Source organism: Lontra canadensis, unplaced genomic scaffold, assembly GCF_010015895.1.
Source record: "Lontra canadensis isolate GAN:19392208 unplaced genomic scaffold, GSC_riverotter_1.0 scaffold50, whole genome shotgun sequence".
In the NCBI taxonomy this organism is placed as follows: Eukaryota; Metazoa; Chordata; class Mammalia; order Carnivora; family Mustelidae; genus Lontra; species Lontra canadensis.
This window is the reverse complement of record NW_022631044.1, coordinates 9,165,340-9,179,392: the sequence shown is the minus strand read 5'-3', so window position 1 is coordinate 9,179,392 and position 14,053 is coordinate 9,165,340. Positions and strand designations below refer to the sequence as shown.

Here is a 14,053-nt window from a genome sequence, read left to right as displayed (position 1 = left end):
ATAGTAATAGCTATCTAGAGCCAGAAGTTGGCTATTTTTTGGAAGAAGAAAAGAATTTGAACTATAAACATTATGGATATTTGTGCTTTGAATTAATGTTATCATTTGAGAACTGATTTCCACTGATGGTCATTACCTGTTGTTACCCAAAAATATATTGTAATATTACAAATTAATCTAAGAAAATACTCTTCCATTGCTGATGTAGTTAATTATTTTGTTGTAAGGTAGGTGAGCGTTAGAGAAAACCAGTTTTTTTCTTAAACAAAATATGATAGTTTTGAATTTTCTATAAATGTTAATTGTCAAGGATTTGAAGGATTATTGCCACAAATGTTTAATATCTTTCAACAAATAAATTTGGAAGATACCTTATTATCAGTCCTATAAAAATTTTTAAGTGTCTTTCCCAGGTTATATTGTGATTAGCAAATATGAAGAATGTATATAATATACACATGGACATTGTATTTTATGGGAATATATTCTAACACAAATGGAAATTAAATGTAATCCAGTGTCAGGCAGTAAAGATATACTTCCTATGTGTCAAGATGTTCTACAGTTTCTAGTCAACATTAATATTTTCTTTAAGTAATCTTATAAAACTACAGTCTTATTCCTGATCTCTGTTATTTTGACAGATAACAAGACCATTGATTAATCTATAAATATAGGTTATATGGGGCTTTTTTGAGTTCCTAATTCTGTATTTTTGGTTTTAAGCATCGAATGTTATCAAGACAAGAAGAACTTAAAGAAAGAGCAAGAGTTCTGCTTGAGCAAGCAAGAAGAGATGCAGCTTTAAAAGCAGGGAATAAACAGAATACCAACGCAGCCATACCACTCTGCAACAGGCAGCTAAGTGATGTGAGGAACATTGGTTAAAAAGCCATAGATTGTTAATTGCAATCATGGGGGTGAGGGGAGTAATTTATTTATACTTTTGCTAAGTCTTTTTTTAAGGTTTTAATTTCAATTAGTTAATGTACAGTGTTATATTAGCTTAGGTGTGCAATATAGTGGTTCAAAAATTCTATATATCACCTGGTGCTCGTCATGACAAGAACACTTCTGAATCCATCACCTAGTTCACCCATCTCCCTACCCGCCTTCCCTCTGGGAACCATCAGTTTGTTCTTGCTAAGTCATTTTTCCATAGACTTTTAATATGAGGTGATGGAGTGAGGGGGGTCACTTGGTATATTTATTGATCTGATAAATTCATACTTGGAAGAACATGTTGTAATTATTTCTATACAGCAATGTCAGCTATGAGGAAAAGTCAGATTTTAGAATATAATTTCTACATACACTTGAATAATCTATTTTTATTAATTCACATTTTGTAATTTAATTAAACTTTGTTTAAGATTATATTTTAGCATGGAAGTTAATTTTTTTGGAAATATTAGAATATAATAATGATGCCTACCATTTATTGAATAGCTGCCATTTAATGCAGGCTCTATAATGGATGGGGGTTTTTTGTTTGGCTTTTTTTTTAAGGTTTTATTTATTTATTTGACAGAGATCACAAGTAGGCAGAGAGGCAGGCAAAGACAGAAGGGGGAAGCAGGCTCCCTGCCGAGCAGAGAGTCCGATGTGGGGCTCGATCCCAGGTCCCCGAGATCATGACCTGAGCCGAAGGCAGAGGCTTAACCCACTGAGCCACCCAGGGGCCCCTATAATGGATGTTTTATATAATTTTTATTTTACTTAACTCCATGAAATAGATGTTCAGCTACTTTCCAGATAAGAAAACTGAGACTGATAGGTAAGGTAATTTGTACAAAGTTGTAGAATTAGTAAATGATGAATCTAGGATTTGAACTTGAGCTTTCTGAGACTATAGAATTAGTGCTCTTTTCTATCTTACACTGCCATCCCTAAATTAAACCACATTTTTAGAGGTGCCTGGATGACTCAGTCAGTTAAGTGGCTGCCTTCACCTCAGGTCATGTTCCCATCGGGCTGCACATCGGGCGCCCTGCTCAGCTGGGAGCCGGCTTCACCCTCTCCCTCTGTCTGCCATTCACCCTGCTTGTGCTCTCTCCCTGTCTTTCTCCCTGTCAAAATAAATAAATAAAAATTTTAAAAATAAATAAAAATAAAAAATTTTAAAACCCCACATTTTTATATATATTTTTGTGTAGTGCTTCACAGATAATAATGAATACATGATAATTGAAACCTGTAAATTTAAGGGAACAGATTCTTCATGAATCTGAAAATTATGACATTCTGCCTTACCATCAAACTCACATATACAAAACTGCATGCTCTTTTTTTTTTTTTAATTAAGATTTTATTTTTTCAGAGCAGTTTTAGGTTCACAGCAGAATTGAAGGGAAGGTACAGAGATTTCCCATATATACCCTGCACCTACACATGCATGACCTCTCCTCTTAATGACATCCCACATCAGAGTGATACGTTTGTTAGACACTGACACATCATAATTATCCAAAGTCCATAGCTTACATTGTGGTTCCCTCTTGGTGTTTTATATCCTGTGAGTTTGGACAAATGTGTAATGAAATGTATCCATTATTATGGATTTTCTAAGAATTTTTTATTGCACCTTCCACCACTCCCAAGCCCTGCAACCTAATTTCACTGTCTCTATAATTTTGCCTTTTTCAGAATGCCATAGAGTTGGAATCATAGAGTTTATAGCCTTTTCTGATTATCTTCCTTCACCTAGTAATATGCATTTAAGGTTCTTCCATGTTTTTCACTGCTAGAAAGATCATTTCTTTTTGTGCTGAATAATATTCCCTCATCTGGATGTACCACAGCTTTTGCATTCACCTACTAAAGGACATCTTGTTTGCTTCCAGTTTGGGATGATTATGAATAAAGCTGCTATAATCATTCACGTGCAGGTGTTTGTGTAGACATAAGTTTTTAACTTCTTTGGGTAATTACCAGGGAGTGTGATTGCTAGGAGTATGTTTACTTTCATAAGAAATTGCCAAACTGTCTTCCGAAATCTCTGTCCCATCTTGTATTCCCACTAGTAGTGTGTGAGAGTTCTTGTGGTGCTCCACATCTTCACTCAGCGTTGAGTGTTGGTGGTGTTCCAGATATTGGACATTCTAATAGGTGTTTAGTGGTATCTAATTGTTTTAATTTACATTTCCCTGATGACAAATGATGTGAAGCATCTTTTCATATGCATAATTGTAATCTGTAAATCTTCCTTTGGTGAGGTGTCTATAAGGGTCATTGATCCATTTTTTAATCAGGTTGGTTGCTTTTTTATTATTGAGTTTCAGTAGTTCTTTGTGTATTTTGGATATAGTCTTTTATCAGATGTGTCTGTTGCAAATTGAGTGTTCCTACTGATTAACATAGAATATCTCTTCATTTATTTAGTTCTTTGATTTCCTTATATTCCTCATATAGATCTTATACATATTTTGTTAGATTTCATTAATGTGAATAGATTTTGTTCTTAATTTCAAATTCCACTTTTTCACTGCTGGTATATAGGAAAGCGGATGTCTTTTGAATATTAACCTCATATTCTACAGACTTGCTATAATTGCTTTGTAGTTCCAGGAGATTCTTTTTTCCCAGTTCTTTCAGATTTTCTATATAGGTGATCATGTCATCTGTGATCAGACACTTATTTCTTCCTTTCCATGCACATGTTTGAACATTCCTTTCAGGTACGAGCTTAATAACCTCTGACCTGAGCTGTGTTTTTCACAAGACAAGTTTTTACACAATAATATGATATAAAAGCAGTTTAGTGGCCTGCAGTAATTATTTTATTTTTAATGAAAAGGAATATAATAGAATCAAATAAAGATCTCAGAATTCATCACATATAGTAAGCATAGTATTTTTGTCTGAAACTTCCTTTAGTTATGTGGACATATGTGCTTCTTCAATCTTGATATAAAACATATTTTACAAACAAAAAAGACCGTATTTTTAAGCTGTAGTTCATGATAAAAATGAGAAACCCAAATCTAGTGGGCCATCTTTGAAGTTCTGTAACCTCTATGCCAACTCTTTCAATGCCTAGCCATATATTAGATCATCGATTTGTTGGTCATTTGCCAGATATTTATTGAGTGTCTGAACTGAGTATATTCATGGTGACAGAAAAGGTTAAGCTTCTTCCATTTTGGAGTTTATATTATGATGGGAAGAGACAGATAATAATAAATAACTAGAGTGGGAAAACTGTGTGGCCTAGTAGAGGATAATTTAAATAAGTGAGGGCTTGAGTGATTTGAGGAGGGGGCATTTGAACTAAGATTTGATGGGTGAAAAGGATCCAGTCAAGTGAAGAACCACAGAAGGAATTATCTCTTTAAAAAGAAAGTTATTTTGGGGATGCCTGGGTGGCTCAGTCAGTTAAGCATCAGTTTCTTGATTTCTTATTGGGTCATGATCTCAGAGTTCTGAGATCGAGTCCGTCATTGGGCTCAGTGCTGGATGTGGAGCCTGCTGAGGATTCTCTCTCTCCCTCTCTTAAAAAAAAATTTAAAAAAAAAAAAAGTTATTTTGTTGATGCTATGTTATTTGTGAAAAACTTTGTTTCATAATTATTTCAGGCTCTAAAAATTGTGGAAAATGAATATAGCTCTATATTGTTCCAGTGTGTTGATTTTAACTTCAGAATACCCGAGATTTAAATGGTTGGCCAAGTAGATTTTTAAAACCAGTTACTTTACCTATGTGTGAGTTTTACATATCTAAATAATTATCATTGAATGTTTACTGAGCACTTGCTGTTTATCAAGCAGGATTCTAAGTGGTTTAACATGGATTTTCTCATTTAATCTCCACAATAATTGTATGAGTTAAGTGTTATCATCCCTATTTTACAGTTGAGAAAACTGACAAATTAATGAATTGCCCAAGGTGACACAGTTAAAAGTAACAGAGCCAAGATTTGAACCTAGACATTTTGATTTCAGAGACTTTGTCTCTAAAGCATTGTGTTATATTTCCTTCTTCTTTATTTTTCTGACATCCTTGTGAAATAGAAATAGATAATATTGTTTTATCTTTTATATTAAGATTAAGAAAATGAGTTGGGAAAGAATGTTTAAATTTGCCTAGGGTTGTAGACAGTGACACATGAGGCTTACTTAGAATTCAAGTATCCTGACTTTTTTAAAAGGTGGTGTTTAGTTTTTCATTTGGTTCAGACTTTTAACAAATATTTTATGGGTCATCCTTTTGTTTAAGGCACCAGTAATCTATACTCTGTATTTTTCAAGTAAAACTTTAAAACCTTTATTTAAATTAAACTAGTGTGAATTCAACATTGAAATTATTAAAACATCTCTCTTTTTAAAATTTTATTTTTATGTAGTCTCTGCACCCAACATGAGATTCAAACTCACAACCCCAATATCAGGAGTTGCATGATCTACTTACTGAGACAGACAGGAAACCCAAGATATCTTTTTTTTTTTTTTTTTAAGATTTTATTTATTTATTTGGCAGAGGGAGAGAGCACAAGCAGGTGGAGTGGCAGGCAGAGGGAGAGGGAGAAGCAGGCTCTCCCCTGAGCAGGGAGCCCAATGTAGGGCTCGATTCCAGGAGCCTGGGATCATGACCTGAGCCAAAGGCAACCGCTTAACCCACTGAGCCACCCAAGTGCCCCTCCCTCAAACATCTCTTATTCTGTGTTGTGACATCTTACCATATCTGTAAAATATATAACTTAGATTTTAAGAAACATGATGCTGGTGACGTTTTATTGATGACTCTTTTATACTGCTGGTCTCATGTAACTTGCCACACTTTTCTGGAAAGAAATGTTCATTCCCCTTTACCCAGGAATTCTATTAACAAAGATCGGTATGCAGGTTTTCATCACAATGTTATTTGTAATAGCAAAAACTAAAAAATGGTAATTTTGCAAAATAGAGGAATGATCAAATAAATTATAACATAAATATACTTGTTATGTAGCCATTTAAACTTATCTATACAATAATGTCTTAAAAGAATATTGAAAGGACATAGAATGCTCACAGTGTCCTTTTGTATAAAAAGAAGGTTGTAAAATATATATGGCATATAAACTCCATTTTGAAATGATAGAGACTTTTTTAATATGCATTGAAAAGGACAGAAGGGAAAATCATCAAAATAGTAGCAGTATTTATCTCTAGGGGGTAGTATAACAAATGGCTTTTATGGGATTTTTTTTTTCCTTTTATTCTTTCAGTTTTAAAAATATGACACGCTAAGATAATTATTTTAAACTAGGGAAATTTTTGGTACCCTAAAGAAGTATTTTTAGCACATTATTTTCTTAGTGTACCCAAACCAACTTGACTTCAGTATTTCTAAGATAATGTGTGTATATGTGTGTGTTAAGAAGAGAGACGTGGTAAGAGCTTTTCACTTTTACAGTTGATGATACTAACTTGTGCCTCTGTGTGGAATAAATGGCAGATTTAATAAATAGCAGTCCTGTTCACACTGAGAAGGCAAGAATTTCTCAATGACTACTCTTTGTGATTGATGAGTAATAATCATGGTATCTCATAACATATCTCATTGTTTCTTGGACTACCACCAATGTGACTTGGGTTGTCTTGTATTCACTTATTGTTATAATAGTTGTTTTTCCCAGAAAGAGCAGCTCCATGCTGCATGGTTAGCTGGCTACATGCCACGCTGGTAACTCTGTTGCATTTGTTTCCCACTTACCCAAGGTTGTATCCTATTGCAAATGAAACCATGCTTCAAACAGTCCCCAAAATATTTTCTTTACCATTCCTCTTTCGGGTTATCTTTTGCTACATAAAAAATTCATCTTACTGGCATGAAACAGCCTTGGTTATGCTCACAGATTTGTGATTTAGGCATTAGAATAGGATACTGTGGGAATGGCTTATTTCTGTTCCACAGTGTCTGGGACTGGGTTTTGGCGAGGACCTCTGCTAGACCATCAGTTGGTCTAGCCTCTCCATATTTTCTCTCCACTTGGGCTAGTTGCAGCTTCCTCATAGCATGGTGGCTGAGTCTATGAGCAAATGTCCCAGGAGAATAAAAGGTAGACATGTATGGTATTCTGATCTATCTTTAAAAGTCATGGTGCGTCACTTTGCTTCACTGGTGGCCTAAGCAGACACAAAGTTCTACCCAGTTTTAAGTACCAGAGACATAGACCCACACCACTGAATGAGAGGAGTGTCAAAGTTGTGGTGTAGCAAAAGTATGTGGTATAGGAGATAGTGTTGCAGCCTCTTCTCTGTTATAGTTTAAACTCCTGTTTGGGGTGCCTGGTTGGGTCAGTCAATTAAGCATCTGACTCTTGATTTCAGCTCAGGTCATGATCTCAGGGTCATGAAATTGAGTCCAGCGTTGGGTTCCTCTCTCCCTTTCCCCCTCCAAAACCTGTCCCAATAAAATAAAATAAAAAATAAATTGTTTTAAAGCTTTCTTGGGTGTTCTACTGTAGCTCATTTTTCAGATAAGCCAAGCCCTGTGTAGATGTGTTATGAAGAGAATCAAATTTCATGAAATTAGTAGTGTATTTTGTGACTGTTATTCTAGTTTTGACACCTGGTACTCTGTAAAGCTTGTAGCTTATATTAATGGAATGATGTAAAAAGGAGAATATAAAATGGCAGATCAGTCTGGTTGCACAGATACAGAAATTAGAACTTCCTGTTGCTTTTTAGATTTTCAGTTTAATATGCAGTTTGATGCCAGATCGATATATTTTCCAAGGACATGATAGTTTTCTTAATTTGATCATTTTCTTTATAAATTCTGATAGCTCTTGTACATACAGATTAGAATTATTTGGTAATACTGTCCGTATTTTCAAATATTTTCAAATATATATATATTTGAATATATATATATTTATATTATATATAGTCCCAGTATAGCCAACTTGGGACACAAAAGAAAAAGGGAAAATGCTCAGTTTCATCTTTGGAGCAGTCAAATGTGAATTAAGTGATACTAAAACTGGAAAATGCTTACTTAATTTCTCTAAATCTGTTTTTCCATTTTTAAATGAAAGCAAAATTCTTTTTTTTTTTTTTTCTTGTGTGACATTCAAATTAATAGGTGTCCACGGTGAAGGGGGTAAGGGAACCATGACTAATGCCTTTCCCACTTCAGTGTCAGCATCTCTTTCACTCTGAAGAGATCAAAAGACTTCTGGTAAATAAAAAGAAGGTTTAACTGGAAAAAAAAAAAAAAGCTGGCATCTAATTTAGTGAACTCACTGCTACTGTTTTCATTTATTTATGTGTTTTAATTTGTGCCTTGATTTACAGTGCTCTTATTTTATTTTATTTTTTTGTAAATTATCTTGCCCATCATAATGTATATACCCCTGTACTGAAAGTTGAGTTGCTAGAGGGGAGAGAGATACCTGCTGCTACCCATTCCTTTTTGTGTTCTTAGTTTACCTGAGAATTTCTAAGTGTTAAAAGAAAAAAAAAAAAAGTGGTACCCAGGAGTGACCTTAAGTATTGAATAAATGAGACATTGACCTTAAATCTTTAAGAGTTCACTGAAGAGCTTACTGTTCCATACTGAAGATTGATTCCACACTGATTTAGGACTTTGTCAGTAAATTCTCTTTTCTCCTTCTGAACTCTGCTTCTTTTCTCTTCTCTTCTCTTCTCTTCTCCTCTTTTTTTTTTAAGAGAGAGAGCATGAGTGAGTGGGGGGAGGGAGAGAGAATCTTAAGCAGGCTCCATGCCCAGCACCAAGCCCAATGTGGGCCTTGATCTCATGACCCTGAGATCATGACCTGAGCTGAAATCAAGAGTTGGTTGCTTAACAGACTGAGACATCCAGGCACCCCTCAACTTGTTTCTGTAAAAGTAACCTAGGACCTTCTGATAAACACCAAGAAGAATGAGAAGAGCTATTTTAATAATTGGTGTTGGAATACCTGATGCATATAGTGTGGGACAGTGTCCATGTACTGAGTATAGGTTACCTCCTTTTAAGACTTTTGTATCTAGTTCTGAGCTGAGAGAAAGTGAGAATTTACAGAGGATTCAGAGAAATAAAGGCCTGAAAGCAAATATCTACATAAATGGAAAGACAGGCTTATAAAATATTAAAGAAGAGAAAAATGGGAAGTAGTGTAAGTACTAATATGAGTATAGGAAAGCTCAAAATCTTTCTGGTTACTCCTGCTTACCAAGAGAATAAACTTCCCACCTTCGCAGAATGGCCTTATACAAAGGTCCATGCAAATCGTGTTCCCTCCCTTTCTATCCTCATCTCCCCGCCCCCCCCACTCCACAGTCTCTATCTACTAAGATGCCGGCAGAGAGAATGTTGCATAGTTTTCAATTCCTGCGTTAAGCATTGGCTGTTCTCTCCCTGAAATGCCCCTCTTTCCTTGTTAGTTTCCACTGAAATACGTCTTCTAGGAATATCTGTATCATGACTCCTGCCAGTAAAGCTTATTCTTCTTCCTCTATCTTTTTCTAATATGCTGTACATATCTCTCTCATTGCATTTATCCCATACCATTATCTAATTACACATCTTTCTCCCACTCAGCTGTGAGCTATTCACAGTACAAAAACCTGATATTCCTATCACCAAGTTTTAAGTAAATGTTTATTCAATGAATAAGTGAAGGAAATAAAGACAGGCTATTTTTTATATTTACTGAGTGTCAACTAATAAAAATATGAGCTTAAACATGAAAAATCTGGGTTACTATAGGGAGTTTCTTGGTAATAAAGGTTTGTAAACAGGGAAGATGTTTCTAAGTCTTTAAAGCAGAATTGATTATCAGTGAGCAGAAAAGTGTCCATCCCTGTTTATTGAGTGAGTTACAGAGATGACATTGGCCACCTTGGAACTTAAAGTTCCCCATATCATCCATTTCTTCCCTTTTTGAATCTTACATTGTGATACCTTTCTTTGTTGTTATGACGTGTATGCACAAAATCCTTACACACATCTGTCCTTCCCATATGCTGGGACCTCTGATTAGAGTTCAGTTCCCAACTCCACCTTGAAGCACACCACTCTACCAAACATTCCCTCTTGTATAAATTAGTATAGCTTTAGGCTGAAAGGCTGGGAAGCAATTTCTAAGACACTGAAAACAACTCTTGGTAACATTATCTGGTGGATCCTTGTGTACAGACTCTACTTAAATTATACTCAGGAAAGATTCAAGCTGTAATTTATTTTAAATGGCAACTCACAAACACAAATATTATAAACCTTTTAATTTTTCTTAATTTTTGTCATGACCTGTATTGCATGTTTTAATGAAAACTTGCTAAGCTAGCACATATTGTATTTAAATTTCTTTTAGTAGTTTATATGATTCATTTGTGCATCTGTTTCTTTAGGTGTTCATTTAACCTGTTTCAGGTGTTTTCCTGAAATTATTTTTCTATGGAAAACATTTTATTGCTCTGAATCGCTATGAATTATATTTTTTTGCTTCCTATTCCTATTGTTCTGTGAAGATTTTCTTATGTTACATTTGATTAATGCAGATTTTAGGTATGATATTTGTTTTGTTCATGGTTTTTCATATGCACTTAAAATAAGTTTTTTCAAAGTACAACTTGAGTTTGGCAAGTTTGACAGTTCTAGCCATTATATAATCCAAAGGAGCTTCCTTCATTAAAAAGTATATTTAAACACACTCTGAGAAAAATCTAATAGTTTTTTTTAAGAAAAAAAAATTCCTTTTCTATTATTTTTTATTACTCTATTTCCCCACTCTCTTCCCAAGAAATGCACAAATAGAATTTAACAATTTAGTCTATTTCAGTCTCTTTTGCTTGATACTTTGCATTTTCCTTGCTTTTTAAAAAATACATTTAGTAAATCCATTACTTTTAATAATGCTCGTATAATTATATAGATCACTGAAGGAGATGTTTGCAGTTATGTGCTAAAGGTTAGGGTCAGTATACTCCAAGAATCCTGCTGCTCACAGTCTTTGAAATTGTTAGGATATTTGTGTAGCACTTTGAACATATCAGAAGAATGATGCCATATAAGTTTAATTATTACTTTTATTTTTAAGAAAGATTTTTAAGAAAGAATAAAATCTATTTTATAAGTAAAAAGTCTAAAAAGAATTGAGGTAATTCTTGAATTTATAAATATGTTTTGTTTTTAGTTTTTTGAGTTATAAATTACATAGCAAAAGAAAATGGTTTGCAGATACTTGTTGGTACCCAGAAGTTGTTGTTTTGTTTTGTTTTGTTTTGTTTTTAAAGAAAAATCAGAAAAGAATGACATTGTTATAAAACAGATTTAAAGTTTTTTCCTGAATTTTAATCTGCAAGGATAATTGGGGTAGGAGCCCATCCTCACGTAATAGGATCAAACTGCAAGATATTAGCAAATCCTAGAAGGTTTACAGGAATATTTGAATCCTCTAAGGAAAACTACATGGGAAAGGAATTTCAGTTTGGTCAGTCTTTAGTTAACTGTAAGGACCAGTAATAAAAAAAAAAAAGAGAGAGAGAAAGAAATACAGTGACCTTTTTTATTTTTCTTGCTGGTCTTTTGTATTGAATCTAAAAGGCTTATTTGGTGAGACCCAAAAGAATGCAAGCTGCTCTTCTGTGAGTTAAACCTTTAACAGGTATTTCGTTGCTGTGAAGAGGTAGGACATCAACCTTGTACTTTTGATGTTAATTGGAAAATATTGATTTTAATGGAACTAGTCTGTCATTCTGATAATTGTAGCAGATTTAGATAAGATCATGAGATCTTTTCCAGATAATAGAAGAAGCAGTTACCATCCAATTGGTAAAAAACACTAACCATCATTTTGGTAATCCATGAAGATAGAAACTTTTCGCATAGTTTTTATGTTTATGTGTATTCTAAATATGTACCATCATAAAAATGTATATGATATAAGATTATATTCTGTGTTTATGAACACTGGCTATGTTACAATGAAATGGCTAGCCTCTAGGAATTAAGCTTGAAAATTAAGGTCAAGCAAAAACTTTTATTTTTCCAAATTACACATATTATCAATTCTATTACTAGGAAGAAGTAGTTAACTTTGGATTTGTAATTTTAAAAGAACATCAAATATTACAAAAGGAAATCTAACCCTTTAATTGTATATAGAGTGAAAACTTTGTCTTATTTAGAGATTTTTATTCTCTATATGAGCTGGAATATCTATACCCAGGACACTAAGATGAAAATGTATTCCTTATTTCTTACTCCAGCATAGTTGACAGAAGATTTAATGTACATAATCCGTTTCAGACCAGTAAGACACTTTAAATGTATAGCTAATCTTTTTTACAGTTGCATTTTATAGGAGAAGAATGCCAGTGTACTTCTGTGTTTGGTATAAATGCCTCTGTACAAGGCAGTGGTTTTTATTCATTATGATTTAAATAATAGTTTATCTATTATGTCTAAATTTAAGTTGATTTGAAGTCTGCTATCTTAACAATGGCTACTAGACTTCTTAGAAAACATATTGTTAGCTTGCTAGCATATCTTCAAAGTCACACAAACCACCATCATTGTTAGGAGAGAAAAAAAAAAAAAACTCAAGCATCTTTTCTATTATGTGGCCAAAAAACCCTAGCCTCAAAAGTCTTATTTATTTGAGATTGCTGTGAATTCATAAAGCTAAGGCTAGATGTCTTAGCATCAGGAACACTCCTTTTATGCGACTATTAATGGCCGTAGATATTTTCCATATGGCTGTTCAGTACAGAGTTGCACATCCCAGGTTGATATCACCATTACTAAGAGCTATATTTTATATTGCCTATTCTGTTATTGCTCAGCATGCATGAGGGTAGAGTTTAAATCTTCATTCATTTCATTTTTTTAATGTTTCTTTTGTTCTCCTTATCATGTTCTGGCTTTCCCAAGGATATATGCCTTGAACGAAAAGTCACATGTGCATTACTAATTGTATGCCATTGTATTTACAGTTCCTAGTGGTGGCACTGTGAAGCTACTAATTCCTTTGCTTCACTTGATGTAAAATAATCTGAGTGTCTTTGATAGCAGTGAAACAGTATTAATTGTTTTGTACATTTTTTGGTCACTCTTCTTAGGTGGTCTTCATAATCTATTAGAACTTTCAGCCAGATTTTTGTAATGTCATGCCTCCAGCAGTGATTAAATTGGTAATTAATGAACAGTCCTTGGCAATGTAAACCACATCCCGTTAATTTTCCCTTTTGAGTTTTTAGAAGTTGTCTTCTGTGTCAGAAATCATTGCGCCACCTTGCTATGGCCCCTTGGCATGAAACCACAACGACTTGATTTTTGCAGCCATTAGTAGATCAGAGCAGTAATTTCACAGTATTTTGGTCAAGGTAATTATAATACCAAGAACTGAGTAGATTTGAAAATTCACGAAAGAAGTCCAGGAATACCAGGTGAGCTTCCTTGTGTTCACTGGAACGTTATGATTAGTTTAATTGGTCTTTGTTTGATTTTAGCCGCAGAAACTATTTGTGCCACAGCAGTGCAGTGACTTTATACTTGAGTGTTTCTGACCTCCTTTGACAGGGGTGGGTGCAGAAATGAGCCCTTTGAAATAGTCCCCTTCCCAAAAGGGGGTTAAACTGCATTTAAAAAATTAACTGTAGAAAAGCAAGCTCTCTAATTAATTTCTTGATATCTTACTCTATTTTGTAATGCAAGTTTATTTTCTCTGTACACTTAAAATATTTGCAACTTTTTTGATGTTAATATTTTTAGCTGTTTATCTTCCCTGCCTCTGAGGTTGTTGATGCACTGTTTCGGTGTTATAAAAGAACCTTGCAATGCCTTAATGAGAGTGAAAGTGAAATGTGGCTTTCCTTTTTGTCACTAAGTAGATAAAAGTATTCCCATACTTGACTGATTGCTTATATGTGTATTAACCCTCGGTGATACATTGTGCACATTAGAATTTAAAGAGTCACTTGCCGGTTGGCTTCTGAAAGGATTGTCGTGGTCACCTTTTCTGGAAGCCCTTAATGAAACCAAATAGTTTGCTTGGAGTTTGGACCTAACCATCGGGGTGTTTCATGCAGTCTTGTCAGTTGATGTTCATGAATTGACTTGAACA

At 34.2% G+C, this 14,053-nt stretch overlaps 1 protein-coding gene across 11 annotated transcripts in view; it reads left to right on the top strand.

Moving 5' to 3' along the window:
- EHBP1 (EH domain binding protein 1) overlaps positions 1 to 14,053 on the top strand; it is a 412,862-nt gene that overhangs the window by 324,665 nt on the left and 74,144 nt on the right. For all 11 annotated transcript variants that reach the window (XM_032873810.1, XM_032873813.1, XM_032873809.1 and 8 more), the window contains one exon: positions 727 to 870. In XM_032873810.1, coding sequence (XP_032729701.1) covers positions 727 to 870 — 144 coding nt within the window. The remainder of the gene's footprint in view (positions 1 to 726; positions 871 to 14,053) is intronic.